This window comes from Punica granatum, chromosome 4 (genome assembly GCF_007655135.1).
Source record: "Punica granatum isolate Tunisia-2019 chromosome 4, ASM765513v2, whole genome shotgun sequence".
Classification (NCBI taxonomy): Eukaryota; Viridiplantae; Streptophyta; class Magnoliopsida; order Myrtales; family Lythraceae; genus Punica; species Punica granatum.
Window position 1 is genome coordinate 8,324,597 of NC_045130.1, and position 17,738 is coordinate 8,342,334.

Here is a 17,738-nt window from a genome sequence, read left to right on the forward strand (position 1 = left end):
TTCTCCAATATTATACACTATTTTTTTTTTACAATAATCTACATTCATTGGCTATCCCGAGTAGGTATAAAATGGGGAACAACAATCTGGAATGATACCGAGCAGGGGTAATACCATCATCACATACACAATAGAATGGAATTATCCCCTAACCAACATTCTGTTATTTAGTTATTAAAAATAAAAAGAACTGTTATTTTTAGTCTTATTTTTCATCTTTTCTATTCTACGACTAACATTGCGTTAGCTCTCTCTCGATCATCCATGTTCTAGTTCAAAAAGGAAAATTCAAACTTCGATTTTTTACCATGGGGGATAAGCCAGTCACCCTCGAGTTCAATAGAGATATGTTAGTATCGGTGTCAATTGTCAAGTCCACAAATTTTATTCATAAATTTGTAACATTCTATAAATCATGCAAAAATTGTTCTTCAAAATATGTGGAGCTATAAGCAATATATCGTTCAATAAATATTAAGATTCTGTAGAATTTTTTTATGTATTCACCAATGAGGTATAATTTAGCTGGTAATGTGCTAATACTCTTTTTAGAAACCTTGGAAGCAAATAAGGGGAAGATCCCCAAGGGTCGCCCCCGACCCTTGTTTTACCTAGGGGAAAAAAAAAAAGAATTTTTGATGTATTCAAATTAGTATAACTTTTTATCAGTTATAATACATCCTTAAGTGTAGATATTCCAAAGAAAATTGATGCGGAAAATGAGTGTATTAAATATAATTTTTTGTGTATTAAATGAGTGCATTAAATATAAGTCGTCATGTCATGAGTAGGAAAAATTTGAAAATGGTTATATTCTAATAGACGGAATCGAGATTTGGCTAGCAATAGTAGCATCGGTTGCGAATCTCGACAATCGACATCCCCTGAGCAGGCCAGACGACATCGGTTGCGAATCTCGGCGACCGAAAATATTTGTTGCGCATCTGTCTCTCTCATACTGCCACCCTCCCGGCTCTCCTCTTCTGTGTTTCGCCCGATGGAGACTGCGACGGTCGCTTCGGCTTCTTGGGCGCTTCGCCTTCAGAATCATTTCCCCGGAGGAAAAGCATCTATCTAATCATCCCCTTAAATGACCGGAATTTCTGAAGGTTTAGCCACATTCCATTCCCTTGTGTGAGTAATGCCATGGCCTACTTCTCCTTCCGTCGCCTTCTCATACACGTCGAGGCGTTTTGAAAAGCGTTTCGGCCTCCATTCACGTTTCCTCTGCTCTTCCCCTTCAGCAAGATCACGCCTTTTCGTCATTATTCGTTCTCGGGTCTTCCGCATTTTCCCTCTGAAACTCTGCGTAAGCTCCTCCCGCTAAAACCCTTTTGCCTTCTCCGGCCTCCCGTGCCATTACGGGACGGCGGGACCGAAGAGCATCTCTCGGACGTTGTGCCCGCCGCCGCCATTTTTGAGCTTCTAACAGGTACATGTTTCTATATATATTTTTTTTGAACGAAAATACCATTCCAAACCCTGGCCGTGACCGTTCGTTTCTCTAACTACTGCCTCCATTCATCGTGTTCTTCATCTCTGCAGCTATTGTCACCTCCGCCACCAGCTCCTTCCGTCACCGGCTCCTCCCGTTGCTCCTTACGCGCATCTCCAATCGGTATCTTCTTGCGCACCAGCTCGTCCCCATAACGTCCCCTCCTGCCGGTCCTCACGCTCGCCTCTGTATACGGTTCTTATTTCGTTGTTGTTTTCAGCCGGATGGAGTCTGATAGCGGAAGAGAGAGCATTCCCGAGTTGATTAAGAGCTTGGAATCAACATTTTTTCCCTCCGATTACAAGGTCGTGGAGGAGAAGCTCTTGGCTCGGGAGGAACAATTGAATCTCAAGGTGGAAACTTACAAGAAGAAGTGTGAAGCGCTGAAACTAAAGCTGGAAGAAATAAGAACCCCTAAGGATGTCCTCAATGGGTTTTCCAACAAATTATTGAGGAACGAGAATAATCGTTTAAAGGAGAAGATAGACAGGTTAGAGGACGAAAATGCAGCTTATAGGAGGGATTACGAAGAACTGGTAAAGCGGATGTCCCAAATAGAGGATGATATCACCGAAATGAAGGCCGATTTTGGTAGTGAACAGGGTTGCCCTAATGGTGTTGTCATGCAGGGAGAGACTGGGAATAGTTCGGTCCACTCTAAGCTTAAGATGAAGTGGCCGATTTGTTTCGAAGAGTTTCTGTTTATCACGCCGAGCATGGCTTCAAAATCCCCGCCAAGTGAGGAAGGTACCAGCTTTTTGTTTGGAATAGTTAGTCACCGTGGTTAATTGTTGCCCAATTTTTTGTTATTACCATGTCTCAGCTTATTGAACTGATGGTTGTCGCTTTCCTTGTTATTCTAATCTTAACATTTGTTTGTTGGGATGTCATTCTAAATATTGTTATGGTAGTTGGTGCTCTGTAGATAAGTGGACCAGAATACATGTTTTGTTTGATCAAGCTCTAATGAGTGTCCCACTGATTCTGTTTTATATGCTGTAAAAATATAAAGTACTCTGTCCACTGGTAGCAATGAGCTAGTCATTCTAATTGTTGGAATAGAAAAGCTATTAGTTGTTTTCTCAATTCCTTAACGTATTTGAAAATCCAACTGTTTCTCGTTGCTGCTGCAGTTCATTTATGTACACTTTCTGTTCCCCTTTAATCTGATTTCCAATAACTGTGTTTCTTATGCATCCTATCATACGTAAACACTTCATAAGACAAAAAGATAGTGGCCAAATGATAGTGCAAGGACAGAGGATATGTATGAATTCTTGCTCTTAGATTGTCCGTGAAATTCTTCTGTCATCGTTCAAATCCATCAGTTTTGTTACTTTGTTTCGTTTTGAAGAAACTTGCATGCTAAAACATGTAGTTGACAAATTTTCCTTGTGGTGATATCTTGACTTTGGGGTTGCTTCTAGCATGAATAGGAATATCCAGTCACCCTCATTGAAGTATACTTTATCCTCTCTAATAAAATACCTCCTCTTCAATAATGTTCAAAATTTTCAATGTTATATACAAGAGATCGTAACCAACAATCTTTTGTGTTCAAATTAGAGGATAAGATTACTGATGCAATTATTTCCAAAACAGTCGATAACAGTCGACACGAAATCTTCCTGGAAAATTGTCAATTTAAGTGTCTTCTTCTTTTTTTTTTTGGAATAAGTTCTTCCCTCCCTTTTTTTTCTCGGATAAAAACCCAAGATCTTGGAAATTATTGATAGTGATGACGGCATTGCTTTATTAGGAGACCTGAACGGAAGCAAATTAGGGTCCAAGAAGGTAAACAAAAGCTACAATTCTCTTCAGACTAATGGAGAGAAAACAACAGCCGGCCTCAAACGTCGAGAGAGCTCTCTTGTAGATCTAAGTGACGATGAGAGTGAGAACAGCTGGAGAAAATTGAGAAAGACAGAAGCTTGTTGTGTTGTTGGTGAAGCTGCTAGGTCTTCCTCTAAATCCCTGCAGGATATGGTTGTTCTTGAGAAGTGCCAAGAGACCAGCAACACCAAGATGAACTCCTATGACAAGAATACTATGGCTTCTAGCACTGAAAGAGACTCTTTCCAACGCCAACACAACCCAGAGGTGAAAAATTAGAGAATGGAACTTTGATATGGAAATGCTTACTGATTTCTCCAAAGATGACGAGTTATGTATGAGAGCTGTTTTTGCACTTTACAGGCATCAAAAACTCGAAGGAGTTTCACCGAAGCTAGCCGATTTACAGAGTTACGACCGGCAGAGAAGGCAATTTTCTAATGTTAAGCACCTTGAGCTGAAGGAGCATTTACAGGGATTTGGTAATTTGGCTTGACAAACATGTCCTTTTAAAACAGTTGTCTTCTATCACAAATACATGTGCGTTTTTTTTTTCCTCTCAAAAAATATATGTCATAGAAAAAGCAAATATTGGAAGAGAAGAGTTACAATTGTGGATTCATATGGTCATTCCAACGGAAGGCAATTTCTCTATATGAGCTGCCCTGATGGTTGTACTTATAATTACACGCAGGTATTTAACATTGTATTACACGGGGGATTGTGCTTATGAGCTTGTTTATTTCTGAACAATTTGATAAGGTTTTCATTTTCTATACATAACCTTCCTCACTTTTCTTGTATTTTATTTTATTGTAGGGAAACATCATGGGTTGAATTTCTTACAAGTGGATATCCACAGGGCAGGTTGAAAAGGTCCATCTCCGAGCTGCAGAAGTTCAACACTCATTTCATCGAGCATTGTAGGAAAAATAGCAGTCAACTATTTCAAGGAGTTGATCAAAATATACAACAAGAAAGAAGACCCCTTTTTTTCCGCACTCATAAGGTAGCGAACTTAATGCTTAAGAGCCATTCCAGGATGGAAACTGTAGATAATAGAAGCGGAGCCCCCCCACACTGAAATGAATCAGGACTCTCCTGCAGATTTTGTTGTTGATGGGTGATGGCATTCTGCCTCACCCACTTGATTGAGGTACATATGACTGTCCTGCTAGGATATGTGCAGACAAAGTACTCACTCACCGTGTTTTTTATGTACGTAGTTAGGATGTTAGGAATGATGCGAACGTCGATCAGGGCCCTTTAACTTGTCTAGTCTTATCTTGTAGTTCCTTCGAACACATCGTCTGTTGAATGTGTACTTAAATCTTTTGACTAATCAAACCTCCATCCTTCTGGGCATTCTTCTATTTATTGCTTACATAAAACATTTGCCTCTACTATGATTGGAGGATCAGGTGTAAGTGCTAGATTAAATTTGTCTACTGCAGTTTCGAGACATCATCGTGTGAGAACAGAGTAATTGTCATGTCCAGATTCAGTTGGAAATTGTTGGCAATTTTTTGAGACAGTCTTGCATCCTAAGATTCATGTAAAAAGGAGAATTTTTAACCCTCCGTTTGGTTTTACAATCATATTTTGAAAATTTTAACTCTACTCACTACACAATAAAAATTAACAACACAATTATTACTTTTTTTTATTTTTTCATTTTTTAACCATTCAATTCAATTTTTAATATTAAATTCTCTCAACTATCCATTATTTTTTTTACAATTCAACAATACAACCATTACTTTTTTTCAACTATTCATTACTTTTTCATATTTTTTTTTCATAATTTAACAACACAATCGTTACAATCCAATTAAAATCAAAACTTAACTCAAACTCTAAAACCAAACACACGATATCTCCCAGTGTTAGTCTTGATAGTTTATCGAGTATAAACACCTCTGGACTAGTCGTGAACTTGATTTTCCATAAGTGCATACACTTTTTTTGAGGTCATTCGCACACGTGATCACTTTTTGAGAGAAGCTTTTGATTGCGAATGCGAAGAGTCGAAGACTCTGTGAGGTTCCACGGCTGACGGATGATAAACCTCCATCGTATGAGACTGTATTGAGCTCATTTCCAATTCCCAACCCAACCGTCGTGATAACACGATCCATTTCTACCAGAATTAGCCCAAAGTGAAAGCTCAAACAAAGGTGAAATTGAGACAAAGAGCAAACTTTGTGGACGAAATTGGGATTATGTCCACGGAGATGGGATGCAAGAGCCAAAATCTGAAACATCAGGGGAAGTTTTCGATAATATATAAAACAGTTGGGGGGCTACAGTACAAATCTCAACGTTTCTTCTTCGGACGGACTGCTAGCTTCAGAGCTTCTTGCAGAAGAGACGAGGAGGATGAAATCGGCGTTAACCTCAACAATGGCGACTGTCGAGCAATGGTGAAATCGGAGAAACTATGCTCAGAGCACTGACTGTTCACAATGCAGTGGTACTTCGTCGCAGCCCTTCTCACCGTCCTCACCAGCTCTCAGGTCAGTAGAAGATGAATCCGTAAGCCGAAGTGAAAGGCAGCTTCTTCCCGTACTCAATCTTGAGATTCTGTTATGCGCTTTAGTTGATTTGAGCTGTCGCAGTCACGAGCTATTCTTGGATTTCGAGCTCGATGTCGAGTTCGAATCTCAGCTTCTGACTAGTTTGTTTCTTTTCCGATGGTGGATCTCGCCGTATGTAAAACTGATTCCTCTGTTCTAAAGCAATGCTTATTAACTGTGATTGCGTGATTTTACTATGTAATTAGGCTATCAGATATGAGTAATTGACACAATTTTGCTGCATATTATGGGAGATGCTGATACTTACACGAGGCCACGACAAAATCTCCATATGAGAACCTAATTCACATAGGACACATGCTGCTGGAGTCAGTCTTATACAAATTTGATCTCTTTTCCTTTAAGTGTTTGTTGGATATCAAGTTGAATTGATTCTCGGATTTACACTCCGGGAAAGTGTACTAAACATCATATCGCATGGGCAAAAGGGATTTATGGCTGTTTCTCAAAAGGGCAGTATCCAAGGACAACAGTGGTCCTGTAATGAATTGTAGAAAGTTATTGATGGAAGTTATTCTCCCAGTTGCCTGCTAATGATTGAAATTCCACTTTTGATTCATATAGGGAATACTCACGACACTCTCTCAAAGCAATGGGGGATATAAGTACAACTATGCGACTGTCCCATTCCTCGCAGAAGTTTTCAAGGTAATTTGACATTCTAAATGAACAAGAAGCAAGGCATCTATTATAACTAGAGTTCATCTGAACTAAATTTAACTCTTTCATCGTTAATGTATTAAAAGAAAATTCATGAAAAGGAAATTGCCCATTACTTAATCTCTATGCTAAAAAGCTGCTGTACCTCATCTCCCAATTGCTTGCCTACAGCTGCTTGTTTCTAGCGTCCTTCTATGGAGAGAAATTCGAACATTGCCTTCTACAAGGATGACTACAGAATGGAAAAGTGTCCGCTTATTTCCCATTCCTTCGATCATATATCTGATTCATAATAATGTTCAATTTGCTACGCTGACGTATGTGGATACATCCACATACCAGATAATGGGAAATCTGAAGATCGTTACTACTGGAATATTATTCAGGTATCCCATTCTAGTTGAAACCATTATTTCAGCATTTTGGCATTCTTCTCTCTTTCGTTTTAAATCCAAAGATAAACATAACTGTATTATTCCTTTTCAGATCTAGCTTAATGTAGTTTAGCGGTCACCTTGCATTTTTGCTTATCAATTGATCTGATTATTCAGGCTGTTCCTACGAAAGAAGCTCTCCAACCTTCAGTGGATGGCAATTGTACTCCTGGCTGTCGGGACAACCACAAGCCAGGTGAGTAACGCAGCAACATCTTGCATTTTCATAAATTTGGATGCCGTCTATCATTAAATTACTTGGCGGGTGTCGTTTTCTCTTGTATGATATACCAAGAGCAATGATCTCCCAATCAAAGTGGAACCGTTAGAATGAGTGTCTTGCATCATGTTTATTTGGGAGGTTTATATTCCTGTATTTAATTGATACGTGCATGACAGAACTGCTCAATTCAGGAATGCTTAAGCACCTTTTGGATTGCACTTGTCGTATGGAAAAGTAACAGTATATTTCTACTAGCATTGTAGATCAAAGGTTGTGGACAAACTTCATGCGACTCTCTCTTCTCAGCACCAATCCAGGGGTATATGCTTGGAATCCTCTCCGCTTGCCTATCAGCATTAGCAGGTGTTTACACAGAATTTCTGATGAAGAAGAACAACGATAGTCTGTATTGGCAGAATGTTCAATTATATACGTAGGTATCTTATCTCTGAACCGTAGCTTACTCTTTTTATATAAGTAAAGTATTAGGCTTCTCATGCTTTACATAAAATTTGATATTCTCTGTGTGGTCTTACTATATCAATTGCTTCTAATGACATCTTTGCAACAATACAAGTTGAAGGCTGTTCCTTGAGTAATTGCAGTCCTTTCTTTTAATTCATAGTGTACTTTGACACCTTTCTTTTGTCAAGTTTGAACTCATTTACAAATTCATGTGTTGTAAATGTATCAACATGCAAGGTTGGCTTTTATTTAGGGAAATGGAGGACATAGTGAAGGGATATTGATTTCACCATTTGATGATTTTTCAATTTCATTTTATTTCAAGGTTTGGGGCAATATTCAACATGGGACGGTTAGTGCTGGATGATTTCAGAGGTGGATTTGAGAAGGGACCTTGGTGGCAAAGGCTTTTAAACGGATATGATTTGATAACTTGGATGGTGGTGTTAAATCTTGGATCAACAGGCTTGCTTGTTTCGTGGTTGATGAAGTATGCGGATAACATAGTTAAGGTAACTCTTTCTGCTAATATTCGAAGGTCAATACTTGTCATGTGATAACATCCCAGTTGGTCTTGTAACATCAGAATGATATTGATGCCAAAGTGATCTACAGACAAAGTAGCCTTACCATAACAATGCATGTACTACATGTTATTTAATCTGCTCACATGAAATTCCATAGGAATCCACAAGTAGGGAATATTTTCCTTCACCAGATGATCTGTTTTGGGTGTCCGTATGCATTAGTGCTTTAGAGAAAATTTCCATCTTTTTGTTAGTTCCAAGACTTAAAAAACCGTTTGTGAGAGTCAATGAAGTTCCCAAGTCTGCAAAAGTTATGTGCTTGATGAAGGGTATTGTCTTCGTTGTCTTATACCTTATATAAATGAAACAATATCTAAGGCCCTTCTAACATGCATCTCTTGGATATTTTCAGATTTCTTGTAGATTGTAGTTTTGTGTTTGTATGCACTGAGAATGTTGTCTTGTCTGATCTACAGTGTACTGTGGTGTGCTAAGTTATCATTGCTAATCCCACTTCATGTAATTTTTACATTTAAATAGGTTTATTCCACGTCAATGGCGATGCTGCTAACTATGGTGCTATCTGTATATCTTTTCTCCTTCAAGCCAACTCTACAGGTAAGCTTCTGCAGGCCTTTCACTTTGGTTCCATTGTTGCCGTCTTCTCTTTCATCTGGTTGCAGACATTTTATGTTACGGGCACAAACTTAAATTCTTTTCTTGTGTAAAAGCCTTAGCCCCTCTTATAGTTCAAAATGGACGAGAACACCGGTTTTGTGCCAAACATTGGATATGCCAAACCAGCTGGGTCTTCCTGAGAACAAGCTGGTTATGCAATTCACCAGTGAAATACATAGGATTCACAAATTAATTTATATTTTTTATAACTTATATATTTATACACCTTTTGAAACAACTATTACAATGTTTTCTATAATCTGGTTGGCCCATTTAACCTAAGTCGAACCCATAAATGCCCTGCTTGGCTGATTTAATCTCTTGTCCGACTCTGAAAACTATGCCATCTCTTCTCTGGCGGAGCAGTGAGTGACCTCTATAGCTACTTATTTATCGTGCAGCTGTTCTTGGGGATCGTTATCTGTATGATGTCGCTGCACATGTACTTTGCTCCACCAAACATGCTTGTGGATCTTCCTTCAACATCAAAAGCATCTCCTGAAAGCTTGAAAGAAATTTCGATTGATCGAAAGAACGAGTCCTGAATCTGAGGCTACTATAAGAGATCAATAAGAAAATACGCAGTCTGGTTTGCCCCATGACAATTCCAACAGACGGTATGCCTGCGCAACAATATTCCAAACGAGCAAAAATGCTTTCTGGTTTCCAGCTGAATTCTCCTAAGGTTGAAGTTTGCACAAGCGAGTGAAAATGCTCTCAGTGGAGAAAAAGTGGCGAAAATTTGTGATGGAGTAAATTACCTCCTATACTGGCACGGACACATTCAATTGTTGGTTCCATATTGTGACCCTTTTTTCTCAGGAATGCAGTAGTTATTTAAGTAGAATGATACTGCGTCCGAGTATTTTGTTCGACTTATTGATCGGATTGTTCTGTCCGGTGTTATAGTTAATTGAAGGGAAAGTGGAAAGGGGAGAAAGAACTTGCAAATTTCTAGATCCTGAGCTGCAGAGATTGTTCCGTAGTGAAGTCGACTGATGTAGGCATGCGATTTCATGTGGACTAGATATCATCTCCCCGCGGCATCATCCCGTGTTGTATTAATTGTTTTACCAACTTGCTTCATTATTTTTCTAGCTCACGCGGCGGCTTCAAGGTCAAAACAAGTGGCTATTGATTATATTTGGTACTCTAGAATGAAAATGGAATCAGATAAATTTGTCCTATAAGATAATCCAATTCCATATATAGTGATTGTATTCTATTTCATAACATTCTTTACTTATTGAACAGAATTATTATGTTGAGCTTTCCAGAATTAGGTGCAGGGATTAGTTAGATTTTCACTCTTTTCTTGATAAGCACAGAATAAGGACGGCAAAAACCTTAACTAGAACGTTCTTCAATTGTTTTACGATTGAACACGGACAATCGCAGAACATTATTCACAGCCACAAAATATCGAAAGGGCAGTCTGTGGAAAAATAGGACGTGCAAAGTTCGTTATCATCACAGCGATCGATGAGAAGCTTAACCACTTCCGATTTGAGAGGATGGTTGATATTAATAATAGCGAGTAATGAGCCATTTGAAATAGAACTACCGCGGTTGATGCTGACTTATCGATGTTTCTGACTCTATTATAATTCGCTACATATCTGGCCCGCCTCATCTCTTCCCCTTTACCACGTATCTTGCCTTTGATGTTTAACGACTATGTTTAATCATTAAGTATAGCAATCTCCTGGCTTTGGATTTTAATTACTTTTGATTATTAAGGAATTATGACAACCTTCTGGTATCAGAATCGTTGCTCTGTTTATCAGCAAGCTGTATATGATCTTGAGGTACGCGCGATGCACTGCCCAAAGGATAAGCTTGGTGACAGCGACAGTATGGTAGCGAGACCAGGAGAAGGAGATCCGAACGAGAAGCAAACACCATGCATTTTAATGCTTATTGCGCAGATTATGATGAATTCGTTATAAAAGGATTTGCAGGCAAAGGGTGGCATACGAGTCAGCAAAGGTATATATGATTGAGGTAGAGGTTCTCGCAAGGGAATGAGACATGGGTGTGCCGTTTCCTCAATATAATGTTTAAGTGAGTTCGTCTTCACACTAGAACATCCCTTTTTGGGTCTCAACTAGGACATCCTTCTGCCATTGACAGAAAGAGCTAGAAAGCAAAACCAATTCATATAAGGTAAGGTTGTGTTTGTTTGTATTTAATTTTAAGTGTTAAAAATTAACTGTTGAAAATTTCATAAATAGAGTAAGTGATTCATTGATTAAGTGAAGAGTGTTTGACTGGGTAAAAATTTAATGGCTGAAATTATATTTGCATAAATACCCAATACTTTAACATCTTTTCCCTTTTGCCCACATTTTATTTTAATTTTTGAATTCAGAAAATTTAAAAAATTTGAAAATTGCAAAAAAAAAAGGGTTTCAAATTGGAGTGGGAGGGTTGTTGGCAGCGCCATCGCCGACCACTCGAAGAGAGGGAGGGAGGAAAATCGAGGCAGTGGTGGCCTCAACTTGGCCACCACCTCTACAAAGTCTGTAGCTCGCCAACGACCTCCTCTATGGAGTTGGTGGCCGGTGATGGCGCCACCAGTGCCCCTCGTGATTGGCACCCCTCTACTCTCTCTCTCTCTCTCCAAACTATTGTGAAAATGCGAACGGGCTGATTTGCAAATTATGTAAAAGTTGAGGGGCACTGCCACAAATATGATAAAATTGCCCTCAGCTGAGGGATTAGCAAAAAAATCACTGAATGATCAAGTAAGTTCCCATTTGCTTACTCATTCATCACTTTTTTGACTTATAAGTCACTTTTTATTTTGTGTTTATCAAGTAAGCTTAATCCAATTAAGTGCTGAATTCAACTCTTAATTGGAGTAATCAAACATAACCTAAGATTCACTATAATAAACTGCGAATTATTCTTAGACTCCAAGTATGGATTTTTCGAATGAATAGTTACTTTCACGACAATGGCTACGAGCGAGTACTAAAAGGCGTTTGGGTCAGTTGATCAGTGTTCTGAATTATACCTTTTATCATTTGATGCTCTCTAGATAAGATGGATTTTGCGAAATACTGTTCAGACATGATGATTCGTGGTTCGTAAAACAAGTTTTCTAGGTAATGATTCACATCGCTATCACAATATTAAATGCGCTCCATCTCAATCTCCATTCTAGCATCTACACAAATGTTCCCCAGCATTTTTTTTCCCTATAAATAGGCAACCTAGCTAATCGAAGATGAGAGTTGAGAGATTTCTCCAAAGGAGAGCTACTTGAGAGGTTGAAAGAGAGAGATGACTGAAGCTAGCTTCCCAAACAATGCCAAAATTTTGGGTGGGCCTGGTCCCAGTCCCAATGGGCTGAAAGAGATGAACAACAAGCCCAATATGGGTTACTTTCAGATGCCTCTCCACTATCCTAGGTACAACAAGAGGGACTATGAGGAGATGCCCGAGTGGAGGTTGGATTGCCTGCTGAGGGAATACGGATTGCCTGTCTCAGGAGATGTCAATCACAAGAGGAATTTCGCCATGGGAGCTTTCCTCTGGAAGAACGAATAAGCGATGGACGGCTTTCTTACATAGGAGGGAAACCGAAAATAAGCTATTTCGATTTTCGGCTTTTTAGTACTTAGTAGTCTTTTTGGTGCATCTGTTACACACTACACGGTGGGGTTGTAGTTAGTTAAGTTCTCCATCCTGCATGTACTATAATAACTCTTGCAATAAACGATGCTTGATTTCATGTATATCTCGTATCAGTACTCTTCTTTCCTCCAAGCTAAAATCAAGTCAATCGTGATAAATGAGGTTATTAGATATATATTTCGAGTGGCACCCAGTTGCCATACCTGTATGATCGGACCAGGTATGATATGCCGGAGACCCAGCATTACAAGACCTTCCGATACATTCGATTCACAACTGAATCTAAGTTGGTCTTGAATTACACAATGCCTTCACAGACGCTTCCGTGTTTCCATGCCGAAGTGTGGAAAGAGATAGACATATAGCATGTTTGCAGCAATTAATTAAGCTTAGTTTTAACGTGAAGATTTGATAATCAAAAGAGGTGAGTTAAGGACAAGAAAAGCGTATAATTTACTCACAGCAAAGAACAGCAAAAAAGAAACTTTAGATGACAATTTACTTGACAATGTGCATGAAGCACGCCTACGATAATTAACATGGCATGTCTATTTCTTATATATTATCGGCTGTGTTGGGTAGGTTTCTTGAAGCTAATTAATTAGCATCAATTTTGAGTATGCTGTTTTTTGTTGATTTGGCCTTGTTAAATTTCTCGAATAGTTATTGAGGCGAATGGCGCTCAAGTTGCTTTCTATACACATTAACAAGTAAGACACGGAATGAAGCATCGATCGCCCGGTACAACAATGTGACACGTTATACGCGAATGAATAATCAATGTAGCTCAGCAGACTTTTTCGCTCAGTGAACCGTCACCTTCTATTTGAATCTTCGTTAAGATAATAATTCGAGTTAATAATTGAGATGGCTTGACAAGGAAAAGCTGTGTGAAGGAGTATTTCCTCCACATAATTCTGCAAGAATGTACTGTAGATCGATCAAGCAGAATGGTGGGTTGCAAGTCATCATTTAATATGTGAAAGTTACAGTGACCTCTTATCCAGGGCATGAACATACTATCTACACGCACGTACATACATACATACATACATATATATATATATATATATATATATATATTGTTCCTCTTCTATTTCTCTGATGGTTTTCTCATACATTGCCCCAGCGTGAGAAGAAGCCGATAAGATTGCAGTCACACGAGTAAGAGGACCATGCATTTATTCAATCGCGATCAATGGTTTCTGAATATGGTACATGCTACGTACCATGGAATTTCCCGCGCGAGTAATTTATCGTAAGTTTGCCTTTCATTGGTTCTTTATTGTTGCATTGTCATAAGGTGCGATCATTTAGGATTTTTTAGAAGTATATAACATTTATAACTGTAAAATGATCCACCATATAGGCTTAATAATAATTTATTCTTGGAACCTCAAATAATTCAGCACCCTTTCTTCTTAAAAAAAAAAAAAAAGATTTCAGTTTTGAGTCTTTCATGGAGAAAATTCACAATAAAGAGAATTTCATTGAATTTCGAATATCAAATGGTACATATCGAGAAAACATTTGATTCTTGGACGTTGACTATCATTCATAATTCATTCCAGGTTCAAATCCGATGAATTAGGTTGTTGCATATATAGTACAAAAGTCTTTATTAATTGATTTACCGTCAAGCTACACGATCGAGCGGCTCGTGTTATCGAACGTTTTCGTGCATTAATTATTGTCCAGTGGATATGGAGCGTTCGAGTTGAGTGCAGTAGCCCAATCAACCTATGTTCGGTTTTCGTCCAAACCGGCCCAGGCTGGACTGGCGGGTTTGAGAAAATATTTCCTAGGCCCATTGTTAGATGGTCCGACAAGCTTGGGCGGGCCTGTGCTCATACGTTATATATGGACCTTTCCCTTATACTCTCGAATTAATGCTACTGATCTGTCTCGAACCATTGTAAATATACCTTTCCTCTGTGCTGTACATACCGCTGTTCTTCCGTAAATTATGTCTACGTTTACAATTAGAATGAAGCTTGAAATTCTTTTCGATAGAAGTGTTGCAAATGGTACTTGAATTTCATCCTAGTAATCTTTACAGCTCACGTGAACACAATGTAAGCACACATGATAGGTAAGTTAGGTTGCACAAATCATGCATATAAGAAATATTCTCCTCCATGACTTCTCGTGACTCAAACTTGAGTTTTTACTAAAAAATTGTGTCATTTCACCACTGAACCAACCATATTGGATTATTCAAAGCTCCTTTTAAACAAATTTGAACTTCTTAATCCGGTTTGAGTTCGGATTAACTTCACATTAAATTGCACTATTTTCAGTGCCTGGATTGGAACATCTTCGTGCATAGCATGCATGGTTTTAGGGTAATGATCGAAATCATGGGGGAGCACAAAGCAAACGTTACTGATGGTGATGGAGGACAAAAACAAAAATTGACAATGCATGCTTTGGCTGCCGTTCTCTGTTCTCTGCACTACTGTCCCAGTCCAAGTCGACCTTTTTTTCATCCCCGACAAGAAAATACAATTGGCGCATGCAATGCAAAGCATGGGATGGGCAGAAGTTGTCCACTTCTCTTTTGTGTTCAATTGACAAAGTTTATCGTCTTGTCTTCCTCAGAAGCATATACTAACATATATATATATATATATATATATATATATATTTGCATAAGATCTTCCAAGATTTTCAATCCTATCAAAGCCTGCGAAAGCTGATAAAATTGAGGACTAGTTGGTGCAAAAGGTTATAATCACATGGGACCACCCATCGCCAGTACTACTTATATTTTATGTCCATCTATACGTGATCATGTTTACATATCCGATTATAAAAGATATGAGAACCTTAGGCCGAGGGTTTTATATAGTAATAATGCAAGAGTGACGGAATACAAACAACAATTAAGCATGCCGCGTGTTGGGGGTCGACTCAATAAAACAACCGAGAAAATAGAGAAAGAAAAGAGAAGATCAAGATGTGATTTTACGTGGTATAATTCTCTTGATCAATGTGAGCATGAGGAAAACTTTTAAGGGCGAAAGAGGCACGACAATAACTTTTTATTAAGTAATAAATAATGGAGCGGAATATAAAACGGGTGTATCTCTCACGGGACACAACGGCCAATTCGAAAAGATGATACCTAACACTCAAAGAGACTCTCATCCCGAGATCTCACTAGATTATACTCTCACTCACTATAAGCGGTCATCGCGCGCATTTACATCGAGTTCTCGAGAGATATCATATCTATAAAACCCTGATAATCTCTTAATAAAAGTTCATTCTTTTTTATCTCTATCTATAATATTTTGATATACAATATTATCTAGATATTATATTTTCAAAAGATAGAGATTTAACCAACATGAGTGATGGCTTAGTGGTTCCAAATTTACTCTCATGTAGTTTGAAGACCCCCCAGATCTCGAGTCGAATCCCCCCGAGAAAATATGCTAGGTTGGATTCTTTGGCTTAGGCCTGAGCTCATCTTCGGCTTCTGTGAATCATATTAGATTCTTGGTGATGTCACATTGACGGGGTCAGTGCTTGCGCTGGTTATTCAGTTCGTCTGATATGTTCGCGGTTGAACACTAGAACTTGAACATTTCGTAATATTACTTATGAGTTATGAATAGATGCGTAATATAATCCTCAAATTTTTAAAGATATGTATAAATCTTCAGTATCAAGTAGTAATTAAGTCTATTACGAAATCAAAGTATATTATGGCTAACTCCCGGTGAATGATGTAACACTCAATCCAGAGGCATACGAGGTTATAGTCCAACCCAAAGCATTTTATTAGATGCCAGTTTGATACATAATAATTGGCCGTTGTTAGTTCAGTTAATTAAGAAATTAAAATATTAGCATTGGTCATCCTGACAACTCATCTTCCGTAGGGTGGGTTACATGCGAAAACACAAAAGGCCCCTGATTCAATTGGAGTTGGATCGATCATATAGAGGATGATTTTCTTTAAATACAAAACTCGAATCTTGATTTTTATTTAAAAAATTAATATTGAATAATTTGAACCAATTCATATATTAATAGCAAAAATAACTCTCTTTTTTTTTCCTTTTCTTTTAGAATTTCGAAAGAGAACAAATAAATAAATGAAAGGAAAGGAAAGACTAAAATAGCATATGGGGGAGGGAAGGGAGAAGAATCGGTCTGGTAGTGGGGCGGAGCACATGGCGCCAACTAAGGTCGCCAGACTGTCCAACGGCAAGACAAACAACGATGGAGCCGCCGGGTCTGCTCATCACGTGGAGCCCCAGATTATCTGTCTTCCCCCACAGGTCCTCATCCACTCTCTCTCAAGCAGATTTTCGCTTTTCATATTGATTCGATCTTAATTACGACCTACTTTAAATAAATTTTGACATTTTATATTACAAATAAAGTTTGTTCGTTAATAATATAATTTATTAAATGCACAGTATTTCATTATTTTCGCTCATCAAATTATTTATTTGATTAGATTTATAATTTTTAATGTACCTTATTATTTAAAAGTCCAATGGGTCCGATAATTTAGGTTAAGCCAGCTCAATTTACTAAGCACGATAAAGTTTTCTCAACATAAATTTTTTCTATACAAAATAATAAAACTCAAAATCTTATTTAATAAGAACAAATGGCAAATCGCTTGAACTAATTTATATTGATTATTAAATTTATATTTAGCCTAATGTTTGATGCGCAAAAGTAGATAAATTTAGAAAAAAAAATTACTCGCTAACGTGCATGTTATCTTATCTTATCTTATACTAACTAACGTTAGATCATGAGCTTCGTCCCCTTGATGGTACAATGGAGACAAAATTAACGGTAAGTTAGTTCAAAATCTGTAACTGAAAATAAAAATAAAAAAAGAGAAGACAACACATTATGAGAGGAAAAGGGAGAAAAGACAAAAGAATATAATTTGCAGCCAGCTCAATTATAGGTCAAAAGTTAACAGTAACTAGTAAGCTAGTTCAAACCTTCCAACTAATTTTCGAAAGCCAAAACAGAAGCAAATCCAATATAATATCGAGGCGCAATTAGTGGGGAAATAAAAACAAAAATTGTTAGGTTAAAGAAAATTGGGATATATTTTTTAAAGGACCTAATTGAAAATGACCCACTATGCAGGTGGAATGAAACTACCATTCCCCCGAAAGATATATATATGCCGAAAGTTCCAAG

At 38.0% G+C, this 17,738-nt stretch overlaps 2 protein-coding genes across 4 annotated transcripts; both read left to right on the forward strand.

The window, feature by feature from the left end:
- Positions 1-832: 832 nt before the first annotated feature.
- LOC116204070 lies at positions 833-4,701 on the forward strand. Of its 3 annotated transcripts, XR_004156339.1 has the most exons (6): positions 833-1,432; positions 1,546-1,618; positions 1,716-2,242; positions 3,255-3,595; positions 3,692-4,022; positions 4,148-4,701. XR_004156339.1 is itself a non-coding variant. In XM_031536130.1 (5 exons), exons 2-4 carry the CDS (start codon positions 1,720-1,722, stop codon positions 3,767-3,769), a joined length of 942 nt encoding a protein of 313 aa, XP_031391990.1. In that variant the 5' UTR covers positions 833-1,432; positions 1,546-1,719; the 3' UTR covers positions 3,770-3,810; positions 4,148-4,701. The 3 variants fall into 3 exon arrangements, 1 of the variants encoding a protein (XP_031391990.1); XR_004156338.1 differs by having other exon boundaries at positions 1,546-2,242; XM_031536130.1 differs by having other exon boundaries at positions 1,546-2,242; positions 3,692-3,810.
- Positions 4,702-5,644: 943 nt separating this feature from the next.
- LOC116206038 (CMP-sialic acid transporter 1) lies at positions 5,645-10,012 on the forward strand. The gene is made up of 8 exons (XM_031538770.1): positions 5,645-5,844; positions 6,490-6,573; positions 6,757-6,971; positions 7,137-7,215; positions 7,506-7,675; positions 8,033-8,219; positions 8,775-8,852; positions 9,314-10,012. The coding sequence occupies exons 1-8, from the start codon at positions 5,794-5,796 to the stop codon at positions 9,455-9,457; spliced, it is 1,008 nt and encodes a 335-aa protein (XP_031394630.1). The 5' UTR covers positions 5,645-5,793; the 3' UTR covers positions 9,458-10,012.
- Positions 10,013-17,738: the final 7,726 nt, after the last annotated feature.